We start from the raw sequence: 11245 nt of genomic DNA, 5'->3' as shown, positions 1-11245 counted from the left end.
CGTCAGCGATGGGAACGCGTCCTGCAGCCCGTGCTCGCCGCGGGCACCCCCGGCTTCAGGGGTCGCCTGCTTCTTAGTTTTAAGGCACTGGCACGTCAACCCCCTGCGGGGGATTGAGGGCCGCGGAGAGGACGTCCCTGTGGTCCCCCAGGCCCCGCGGAGCTGCCGCCCTCCTCGCCGCCTGTTGCACTTGCCCAGCTCCGCGCTGGCTGCCCGGATCCAGGGGACACAGGCCAAGAACCCTGCGGACGCCCCAGGAAGCCAGGAGCAAATCCACGCCCGGCGCGCCTCCTGTCGTCCCCATTCTCCTGCGGCCTGTAGGCACGTCCCCGTGCCGCTCCCGTATCTACCAAGGGCCGCTCCCAGACTCCTTCACTGCGGACGTTGCAAAAAACATCATCAAAGAATTGATAAGAACCCGTGTTCTTACCGATTTGCAACCAGGTCTTTCACTTGGTTTTGCTAGAAGATGAAACACGTGTATCCACCAATTTAAACATGACCCATGAATTTAAACATGACGTTCAAAAGTCAGGAGGTAGGGACGAAAAGCAAAGAGAGTCCATCAACCTCCCGAGAAACCCGACGGGATGAATCGTGATTTATCGGGGGATAAATCTCCCTCCAGATAAGTGGCTCTGCCCGCGAACTGCAATCTCCAAATGGCATATTAAGATCCTAATACATCTAACTAGAGTCACTCCTCAAGCCGGTCGGGATACTGTGGAACTCACGACCTCGCTTGTCTTATCAAGCCCACTGCGATACCGGGCGAACCGTCGTAACAGGAAAATCCACTCCCCGACAGTGACGCCAACCGTGACGCCAGCCACGAGCGGCAACAAGCAGATAAAGACAGACCCTCCTGTATTCCCTGGAGATTCCATCATGTCTCGATAGACTTCGGTCCAACGGGAGCCCCGTTAGGTATTTCCCACCCTGCCGGGTAGCAAAGGAGAGCCCCACGCGGATCAGGATCGGCACCACCTGAAGGAGGAGGGGAAGACTCCCCAGGGGCTGTCACACGCTACCCTTCTCGGGGGCAATCACCAGTCTACGCAGGTACGAGTGACTTCGGCTTATAGGTAGAAGAACACAGGGCCTCCATGGTAACCCCCGCGGCCCCCTCAGGGAAAGAGTGCAGCTCTCGGCCCTGGTCTCCGAGAAATATGAGGTTTCCCAATTATTCTACAGTTTTGTATGCGAGCACCCTCAGAGGCTGAGGTAGACGGAAACATCCGCCCAAAACAAAAACAACCCGAGACTCGAATCCTGTAATTGAGCCTAAGAGAATTGAGGAAGTCACCTCAAACAACAGCTCCGACAAAAATGCAGAACAATAACGGCTTTCAGGGGCACTGATTTCTAGAGAGCACGAAGGAGCTCTACGGGGCCACGCAGGCTCGTTCCCATGCTCTACGCATCCTTTATATAATGGGAACAGCGGCCCCGAAAAGTAAGACCAGCATTTCTGCAATGTTTCGTGAACACGATACGTAACCCTTCCCGGGAGCGAAGCCTCATATCTCCGAATCCCATGCAACATCCCAGAGCTTAGCCCTAAGACCACTTGGTTATATGGCACCAAAGTCCAACCTAGAAAGGTTTTTCAACCTGTAGGTCTCACTGCTTCCCCAAAACACACAAGAATTATATGCTTTTACCTCATTTCAAGAAGGCTCTTCCTATGCCTCAGACAATTCATTTTTCTATCTTTGGCCAGAATAAAGGCAGAGCATTAAATGTATGTTATGTTATTTTATTTTTATGTTATTTTTTATTAAAGGTATTTTATAAATATATATTATTTAATATATATTTAATATTAATCTATTAATATTAAATATATTTAATATTTATACAATATTATATATAATTAATATATTAATATATTATAATAAATATATATTATATTATATATAATATAATAAACATTTATTTATATATTTATTTAATATACATATAAAAATATATAAAATATATATAAAATATACTATACATAAAAATATATATACTTATATAAGCATATCAATCTAACCATTTTGAAACCGATGTAATTATCTGGCTCAGCACTGGTACAAGTGTAGGCAGCATCCACAGGGGCTATTTATTTAGCTGATTTAAGAGGCGACTGACCGATCCTTGAGTATCCAGCTGGAGAAGCTGTGTACAAAACGCCTTCATGCTCTGTGGCTTTAAGGCTATGCGAGGAACCACGAAAAATCTCCGGAATCATGAGAAATCAATCCAAGTACATTCGCGCATTATGCCAATAACTGGAGAAAAGCAGCATATTTCCATACCTATTAGTTATTCCTAATAATCACTATTAAGACCACTTTTAAGGTCGGTTGGCGTTTCTATCATCTTCATAGAAAACGTTAACCGGCATGACCTCTCAGGCCCCTATTTGTGCTTTACAGCTTTCAGGCGACGGTTGCCTCCGGGCCACGTCTGCCGCCCTGGAGGAGAGGTGGCAAAGCCGTCCCGAAGTCCTTCACGGCTCGTTCTAGGTACAGTACACAAGGACGTGCATGACGCACTGGGTTTCCGGACAGGTTTTGCGTATTGGTTTCTAGTGTCAGTGTATTGGTTGTTTCTTTCGACTTTATTGGTTTCCGTTTACAGTTTTGCATTTTTCTAGCCTGACTGTTGAAAGGGAGACCCTGGTTTTGAGGCCGAGTGAAGCCAGCTCAGATGAGGACCTGGTTGTGGAGCGTCTACACGACCCATTCTTTGCAAGTCAGGAGCTAAAAGTTGAGCATTCCCGGGTCAGCTATCAAAACCATTTAGCTCCTGATACTCTGGGTACAAATTCTCCTTCCAAGACACCGATAGTGGCAGATAAATCAAAAACTTAACTGCAGATGAGCAACGCCATGAGCTCCGAAGGCGGGAACAGCCTTCCCTAGACGGCAGCAGGACACCTGGCTGGGCATGCTGCTGGCCTGAAACCACTCAGTGCTACCCACGGGCCCGAGGGCCGCACGTTCGAGTCTCCCCCAGAGCTGTGGCTCCTTAAACATGGGCTGTTTTTCAAAGCACTCAACTCATACCCTGGGGTTAATTTATTTATCCATAAATAAAATAACCATATTTTCCGTACCTCAGATTGGGCCATATGGTCTGATACGTATTAGCATACTTTTTCCTGAAGATACTGTAGGAAATTGGGACTGCTATGGAAACAGAGAACCAAGTCAGAAATAAAACTCATATCACAGTCCTAATCTTAATTTACATTTCAGAAGTACACATTCCCATTTACTGCAAAAATAGCTCCGCTTCCTTCAATCTTGAACACAAACCTCCCTTTCAAACAGGAATAATGATCTCCATACTAGAAAGCAGGGCCGTCTTCTAACCTGTACCGGCTACGTCGGATTGGAAGACCCTGTGCTTTGAGGGAAACGTCTCTGCAGGCAGGAAAACCACGAAGCACCTTTTGTCCACACCAACTGTCCCTTGCAGAATTCAGAATGACTTTTGGGTCAGGAAGATTCCCTGGAACAGGCCCCTTTGTCACTGAATGACAACCCGTAATCATCCTATACAGAATCAATAAGGGGTCAAAAAAAAAAGCCATATAAAGAGGGGTGTTACACTCCGCATCGTGCACATGACCACAGCACGTGTTCACTGAAAAATGCAAACTGAACCTGGTGTATTTCCCCCTTTACCTACGAACAGCTGCAACATTACGGCGGAAGACGCATCACGCTCCGCAGAATCGACGACGGAGAACAGCATCTCTGATTCTTTCGGGACGTGGGGATACTCCACTGTTCATGATTCTAATGCAATTAAGAATAATTCTCAAAATAATAATAATAATAATAATTCTCCATTGGTTAATGTTGACTTCCTTAAAAAAGGGACACATGGACGTACATGCAATCAGAGCGTTTTCCCATAGAGATCTCTTATTCATATGCTGGGTTCTATTGTAACGCAGGCTTAATGAAAAGATTTTCACAAAGCTTCAGCGATCCTGCTTAAAACAAACATGACAAGAAAAGCAGTAGCACTTGTGAAATACTACATGTGTTTGGGCATAAAATGAGTTCCCCAGCACAGGTCGGAGCACTGTTTGCTGACAAAACTCTACTATAACAAAGCAAGAAATCAAAATGTTTACTTACCAACTTCCACCATATGTATTCAATTGGAGACTGGGTGATTTTTTTTTTTTAATTAAGGAAATCCCTTCCCTATAGTTGTTGGAAGAAAGAGCTTCAAAAGACACCCTTTCAAAAAAAACGAAAAAAAAAACAAAAAAAAAACGAAACAAAACAAAAAGACACCCTTTCCATTCAGCTTACATTCTAAAATCTCAGTCTCAAACTCCTGGTTCTGCATTTAACCCAACGGTGAGATTTCAGAACTATTTTGCTCCCACTACGTAACTATGTAAGATCAAGGCTGGCGTGACCTGAATGCTTGGAAAATACCAAGCTCGTCTAATACTTCCTTCGACTTCAGAGAATTTCCGTGCTGGAAAGAATCGAGGGATAGCGTAGCTCAACAGCCTGATTTTACACCTAAAAAAACAACAGCAAGACTGAGAATCAAGAAGATGAAATGATGCGCCCGTGTCAACAAGCCAGCTCTCCACTCCTCGGCCAACCCTCATTCCTCGGGCATCCGCTAGCTCAATTTTGCAGACATTTCGCAGAATAGTTGTGCAGAAACTGTTGCACCTGTCGCGCTCCCGCCTTCGCACGTTCCCCACCCGGGAAGCCTTCCTACCCAAGTGCCCTTCGCGAACCCCGAGGCCGTCGGGGCTTTCTTCCTAGTGTGGAAATGAGCTCCCGACACCCTAAAATAAATGCACCTCGAAGGAAAATACAAACGGCGCGACACGGAGCCCGCGATACCCCGACAATACGCAGTTTGGAAGCCCGCGGTGGCCCCTAAGAAAACGCTTAAGGAGAACTACTCCAGGTCCTCGAAATGACTCTATTCCTTGAACCCACAGAATTATGGAGTCTAATAAGTACTACAGCTCCGCTAAACGGAACTTCCCTCGAAACAGGAGACGCCGTGGACACCCACTGCCTCTTCCCTTCCGAGGAGCCCAAGCATCACCGGGCGGCCACGGCGGCCGGTCACCACCCAAGAGCGGGCACTTAAACCGCCCTGGGACAATCGCACCCACTGGGCGCGGCAAGGGGCACGCAGGATCTCACTCACACACGCAGCTTTCACAGCGCCGCACGCCTGGGGCCTTTCCCCAGTTGAGGGACCTGCGGTAAGTGGTCAGTGACGGGCTCCCTTGCGTCTGCGCGTCCCCCTGTCGTCAGGAGCTCAAAACTGAAGAGATGGCCCATGCTCTTCGCGGGGTCCCGGGAAAGCACACCTATAGCCGCTGGGTCCCAGACCTCGTCCTCCCGGAGGAAGAGAACGACCTGGACATAACCTGCGGCGTTTACATCACTCGGCCTCTCGGGGCTCATCTGCTGTCCCTGCGACTCTGTGCTGGACGAGAGCCTTACGTGCCCTCCTCCTGCGGAAACGGGGCGCAGAGATGCAGGGTGACTTGTCAAGGGCCCAGGGACCAACCCAGACAGCCCGACTCCGAGGCTAAGGCTCGCTACGTTGGTGCTCCAGATCCCAAGCCTATTATATGCCATCCCTGAAGTCCTGCTACAAGTTCAATTTCCCCGTTTTGCCACTCTTTTGCCCACTAGACATCTTTGGTCACAGCATTCGACCAACCCCCATGCTGCTCGCTGCTTTCCATTGTCCCCAAGGTATTCTTGAGGGGTGATTTCCTGTAAGTGGTGGGGAAGGGGTGAGGGGAGGGGCGCAACTTTGCTTTCAAACCTGACCTTAGATTTACGTGGAATTTCGAATATTATTAAAGATTTACGTCATTATAAATGATGGCCTGCGATTTAAAAGCTTGAGAAAAGCTATTCTAGATCTTTTTTTTTTTTTTAATTCACGGTTGTCAGAGTTCGTTATGTGCTACATAGGGTATTTTTCCCAAATCTCAGGACAACCATCTTATAAAGAATAGATGTTGAGGAAACACTGGAGAATAAGGCCCCTCGTGGACTCTGAATTTGCCAACCTACATCTCATTACGACGGAGTAGCGCAAGTCTGACCACGAGCTGTGGCTGCACCTTCTAGAACGCCCTGTCATGGATTAAACACACGTGCCATAAGATTTTTTTTTTTTTTAACAAAAATGATAATGACGGTGTTACCAAAACTCAATGTTTTGACACAACTCTCCCTTGGGTCAGTTTTAGCAGACAAAGACGCTCAATTCTGAGCTGAATCCCCACACTGTGCCTTTATGGAGCTGCACAAAGAAATAAACTTAATAAATCTAGCATTTATGTTGCACGTTTAATAGAAAGCTCTTAAGCCATAATCACTGTAGCTGCTGGGCATCTTATTTCTTCAAGAACTCTTTCAGTGCATGCATTAACTTTGGTTAAATTATTCTGGATTTAAAAGGCAGAAGAATAATTAAGTCGTATGGTTTCGGAAGCATCACTGTAACAGTCCAATTTCAAAAGACTCAGTCGCTAAGTGTTACTTCATACTCCCTTTGCAGATCAGTTATCTGGAATTTTAAAAAGGGAATCATGTGCTGTTATCTGCGCGGCCATTAGTCTCGCACAAAGAGAAGGACTATCACATAAGACCAAGAAATCATTCTCCCAGTGATTGTCATGGAGCCGTTACATCAGTAAACATTCACAGTAGGAAGTCTCTCTCCATCTCCAGCATATAAAATAGTGCAAAGGAAAAAAAAGAAAAAAAATTCCAGTCCCGTTAACTGTGAGCAAAACTTGTTACATTTTCTCTGGTTTCACTTCTTCCATATTGTTAGGCATTGGCTGTCCCATCTTCCCCCAAAATTAATAATAAAATATAATCAATTTCCAAAGGCCCCTGCAGCCTTTTTAAAAGTGAATCTCCAGTTAAAAATAAACTTTAATTAAATCCAAGATAAAATCGTGACCTATATTCTATTAAATAATCCACTTTCTTTTCTTTTTTTTCTTTTTCTTTTCTTTTTTTTTTTTTTTTTCTACACAGTAATTCTTACAGTTCTTTAAAAACAATCATGGAATCCAAAGACATGAGATGCTGTCAAAGCACTAATAAATGACTGCTCGGATTCATTATTTCTTACATAGTAAATACTTCAAAATGCCAACTTCTCCCATCACCGCACAACGACTGACAACGTTGACAATTTACTTACACACGCACGCAGCGCGCACACGCAAACACACGCGTGACACATTCTCTCCGTGGAACCACCTCTACTCTGGACGTCTTTTCCAGTTAATGTGCAAAATTCTTGCATTCTGATAAAAAATATAAAGATAGATCTGCTCCTAATTTTAGCCTCCCTCTTCTCCGGGATGTATCATTTATTCGATATGCCATACAAGTCTAGTAACAATTATGCCACGATAACCATTAAGCAAAGGGTGTGCTGCTCTGTGCATCAGGTCCGTCTGCATATCTCGTCGTCGTAACCGCGCTCTCTACGCGAGCGCCGTGGTTGGAGATACCGGGGTCGGGGAGGGGAGGGGGGCCGGCGGCGGGCGGAGCGCAGGGCTCACACATCGGTCTCCACAGCCTTGGCGTTAGAACAGTTGTTTTTCTCCGTCTCGCTGTCGTCCCCCTTTCCCTGACACTTCTCCTCCTTCGCGCAGAGGGATTCCTTAACGCCTTCCTCCATCTCCAGATACTCTGACTTGTCCCCCAGGGAGGAAGACGTGGAGCTCCGGAATTTCTTCAGCAAATTAGAGGGCAGGTACGGGCAACTGACCGCATTCTGCGTCAGCTGCGTCTGCTCCTCATTCTCAGTCTCTCTGTGGTAGAAATAGTTAAAGTTAGACACAATCACTGGCACTGGCAAAGCGATGGTTAAGACACCTGCGATGGCACACAGGGACCCCACGATCTTGCCCCCCACGGTGATGGGCTTCATGTCCCCGTAGCCCACAGTCGTCATGGTCACCACGGCCCACCAAAACGCATCTGGGATGCTCTGGAAATGGGTGGTGGGCTCATCGGCCTCCGCAAAGTACACGGCGCTGGAGAACAGGATGACCCCGATGAAGAGGAAGAAGATCAGAAGGCCCAGCTCCCGCATGCTGGCTCGGAGCGTGTGGCCCAGGATCTGCAGGCCCTTGGAGTGCCTGGACAGCTTGAAGATTCGGAACACGCGGACCAGACGGATGATCCTGAGGATGGCAAAGGACATGGCCTGCTGCTGCTGCCCGTTGCCGCCCCCCTGGTGCTGGGCCAGATCGGTGCCCAGCGTGATGAAGTAAGGCAAAATGGAGACAATGTCAATGATGTTCATGATGTTCTTGAAGAAGAGTGCTTGGCTGGGACAAGCGAAGCAGCGAACCACAAACTCGAAGGAGAACCAGACAATACAGACGGTCTCCACGATGAAGAAGGGGTCGTTGAAGATGGTGTGCCCTGAGTTCTCTAGGTGGGGCGCCGAGGAGTCGTTCAACGACCCGCCGTGTCCGCCCGCGCCCAGTGCCATGATGAGGTCCCTGTCGTCCCGGAACTCGGGCAGGGTTTCCAGGCAGAAGATGACGATGGAGATCAAGATGACCAGGACGGACACGATGGCGATGCCCCTGGCTGGGCTGGAGCTCTCCGGGTACTCAAAGAGGAGCCAGATCTGCTTTTTAAACTCGTTCTCCGGCAGGGCCCGGTCCTCCTCCTCCCGCACAAAGCCCTCGTCCTCCCGGAACTTGAGCAGGGCCTCCTCTCCCAGCTGGTAGAACTTCACCTCCTCCGTGAAGATGTCGAAGGGCACGTTGACCGGCCTCTTGAGGCGGCCGCCCGACTGGTAGTAGTACAGGATGGCGTCGAAGCTCGGCCGGTTCCTGTCGAAGAAATACTCGTTTCGCAGCGGGTCGAAGTACTGCGTCCTCTTCTCGGGGTCGCCCAGCAAGGTGTCGGGAAACTGGGCCAGGGTCTTCATCTGGGTCTCGAAGCGCAGGCCCGACACGTTGATGACCACCCGCTCGCAGCAGCCGCTGGGCCGGCCCGGGCCGTAGGCGCCGTCGTCCCGGGGCAGCAGGTCGCTGCAGGAGCCGTGGGCCGTGCGGTCGTCCTGGCCGCGGCCCAGCCGGGCCTCCTCCTCGGCGTCCTCGTCGTCCTCGTCGTCCTCGTCCTCGTCACTCAGCTCCCTCAGGATCCTCTCCTCCGAGCCGCTGGGCAGCAGGTCCGAGCCGTGCGGAAAGCCGCCGGGCCGCGGCTGCGGCCTCCTTCGGTTGGGCCGCGAGTGCCGGCGCCTCCGGGCCACACGGCCGCCCTGGGGCTCGAGCGCGGGGCAGGAGCCACGGGGCTGCTGCTGCTGCAGCTGCTGCTGCTGGTGCTGCTGGTGCTGCTGGTGCGCGCCGCCCCCAGGGCCCCCAACGCCCTCCGCGGCCGCGGCCGTGGCCGCCGCCACCGCCGCGGCCGCCGCGGCCCTCGACTGGGCCAGCCGCTCCCGCTCCCGGGCCCGGGCCTGCGCCGCGTAGCCGTAGGGCATGTGGCTGTTGCAGCCCGAGCTCTCGGCGCTCACCATCGCGACCTCCATGGCCGCGGGAGGCGGGCGACGGAAAGTGGGGCAGCTCCCCGCCTCACCAGACTAAGGTAAGTTTGGAACCGTTCAGCAGATTGCTCGGAAGACTGAGGATATTTTCAGTCCAACTTTGCATTTTCCGTTTTTAAACCAGCACGCCCCATGCTCTCGGTTCCCAGGGACGAGCGCTGCTCTCCGGGCCCGGCCCGTCCGGGTAGCGCCGCGCCGGGCCCAAGTCCCCGCCGGGGCCCCCAGCGCTCGGGGCCCCGGGCGCAGTCTGGAAGCGCGGCCCGAACTGGCCGCCGCCGCCGCCGCCCTGGGATTCAAAGGCCGCGGCTATCTGACGGCCAGCACTTGTGCCTGGAAAATGGAATGGATTTTTCTGCCATGGAAATCGTCCAAAGCTCGGTCCATCAGATTTAAATAAAATGCAAATAAGCCTTTAGTCTTAGCACTTGCCTTCTCGTGACGGCTTGACCCGAGCGGGCGAGCGGCTGGAAGCGCGTCGGGCCATCGCCGCCCAGAGCCCGCGGCCGCTCCTCCGGGCGCCGCCCTGGGTTCAGCACAGGCCTCCGGGGCGCGGGGCCCGGGCCGAGCTCGCGACACAGGCAAACACCTTGGGAGGTAGAGAAGGTACGAGGCGAGGTGTCAGCGGGGGCCAACCCGGCTCGGAGGTCTCCATGGAACGCCAGGGAGCGCAGAGCATCCTTCAGCTCAGGCGGCGCAGCAGCAGCACCGCACCTGGAAAAGGAAGGAACAAGCATGGGAGCAAAGTAAAACGCATCGACTCATAAAGAGCCGACGGCGCCTCCTTCCCAGACCCCGCTCTCCTGGGCCTCAAGCAAGCGAGACACCCGAAGCCCCGAGGGACCACCGCAGCCGGTTACGTCTCCTCCTCACCCAACCACCCTCCTGTCCCTCTTCTTTGGGTCTGATTCCCGCTCGGTCTATTTTCATGGCAACTCAATTACGTCTCCTCTCTCCACTCTCGACCCACGTGGCTGTCCCTTTCGCTCACGCCAGGTCTTAACTCTCGCGGTCACTCTCTTCCTTCCACAACAACGATGCAGTCACCTTACAACTGCTTCCATCATTCATTGATCTCAAGGCATAATTTTTTTCTTCTTTTTTTTTTTTTTTTGAATTTCCACACATCAAATACTTCTGATTTTAGTGCCTCTCCACCCCTCTCTGTCTTGATTCAGGATCAGGGCCGCTGGAGGAACCGGTCTGCTTTCACCCAGGCTCCACGGCTTCCACAAGCCTCAGTCTCCTCACCTACGAAGTGCAGGGCACATGGAACCTCCCCCGTCTCTTGGTGAGGACCGAAGGAGACGGTGAACGCTGCCAGGAGAGCACAGACATCATGCACGTCCAGCAAGGCTGCCGGCTCTGAACAGGGCGACAGTGACCTCGGCCTCTGCTGTCTGGTACTCACCCCGAACCCCTATGTCCATGCAGCACAGTCTCAGTTAGGGGGAGGACAGAAGTGAGGACACGGGGGCCCTCGGAGACTCCCCAGCGGCCTGTCTTAGGTTGGCACTTCCTGCCGCCCTGAAGCATGTCCCTGTTGTTGTTTTTCTGTTCCCCAGACTCCAGAACACTCCCTACCACCCACAGCCTAGGAGCTAATCCCAGTTTCCACTTCTCTGATAATCATCTTTTTTTTTTTTTTTCC

General features: G+C 51.1%; 1 protein-coding gene across 1 annotated transcript; it reads right to left on the bottom strand.

Annotated features, from left to right (window-relative positions):
* Positions 1-6340: 6340 nt before the first annotated feature.
* On the bottom strand, positions 6341-10011 carry KCNA4 (potassium voltage-gated channel subfamily A member 4). Its single transcript, XM_041727363.1, has one exon. The coding sequence runs from the start codon at positions 9580-9582 to the stop codon at positions 7591-7593; it is 1992 nt and encodes a 663-aa protein (XP_041583297.1). The 5' UTR covers positions 9583-10011; the 3' UTR covers positions 6341-7590.
* Positions 10012-11245: the final 1234 nt, after the last annotated feature.

This window comes from Vulpes lagopus, chromosome 13 (genome assembly GCF_018345385.1).
Source record: "Vulpes lagopus strain Blue_001 chromosome 13, ASM1834538v1, whole genome shotgun sequence".
Classification (NCBI taxonomy): Eukaryota; Metazoa; Chordata; class Mammalia; order Carnivora; family Canidae; genus Vulpes; species Vulpes lagopus.
The sequence above is the reverse complement of the archived record's forward strand: the minus strand, read 5'-3'. Positions and strand labels throughout refer to the sequence as shown.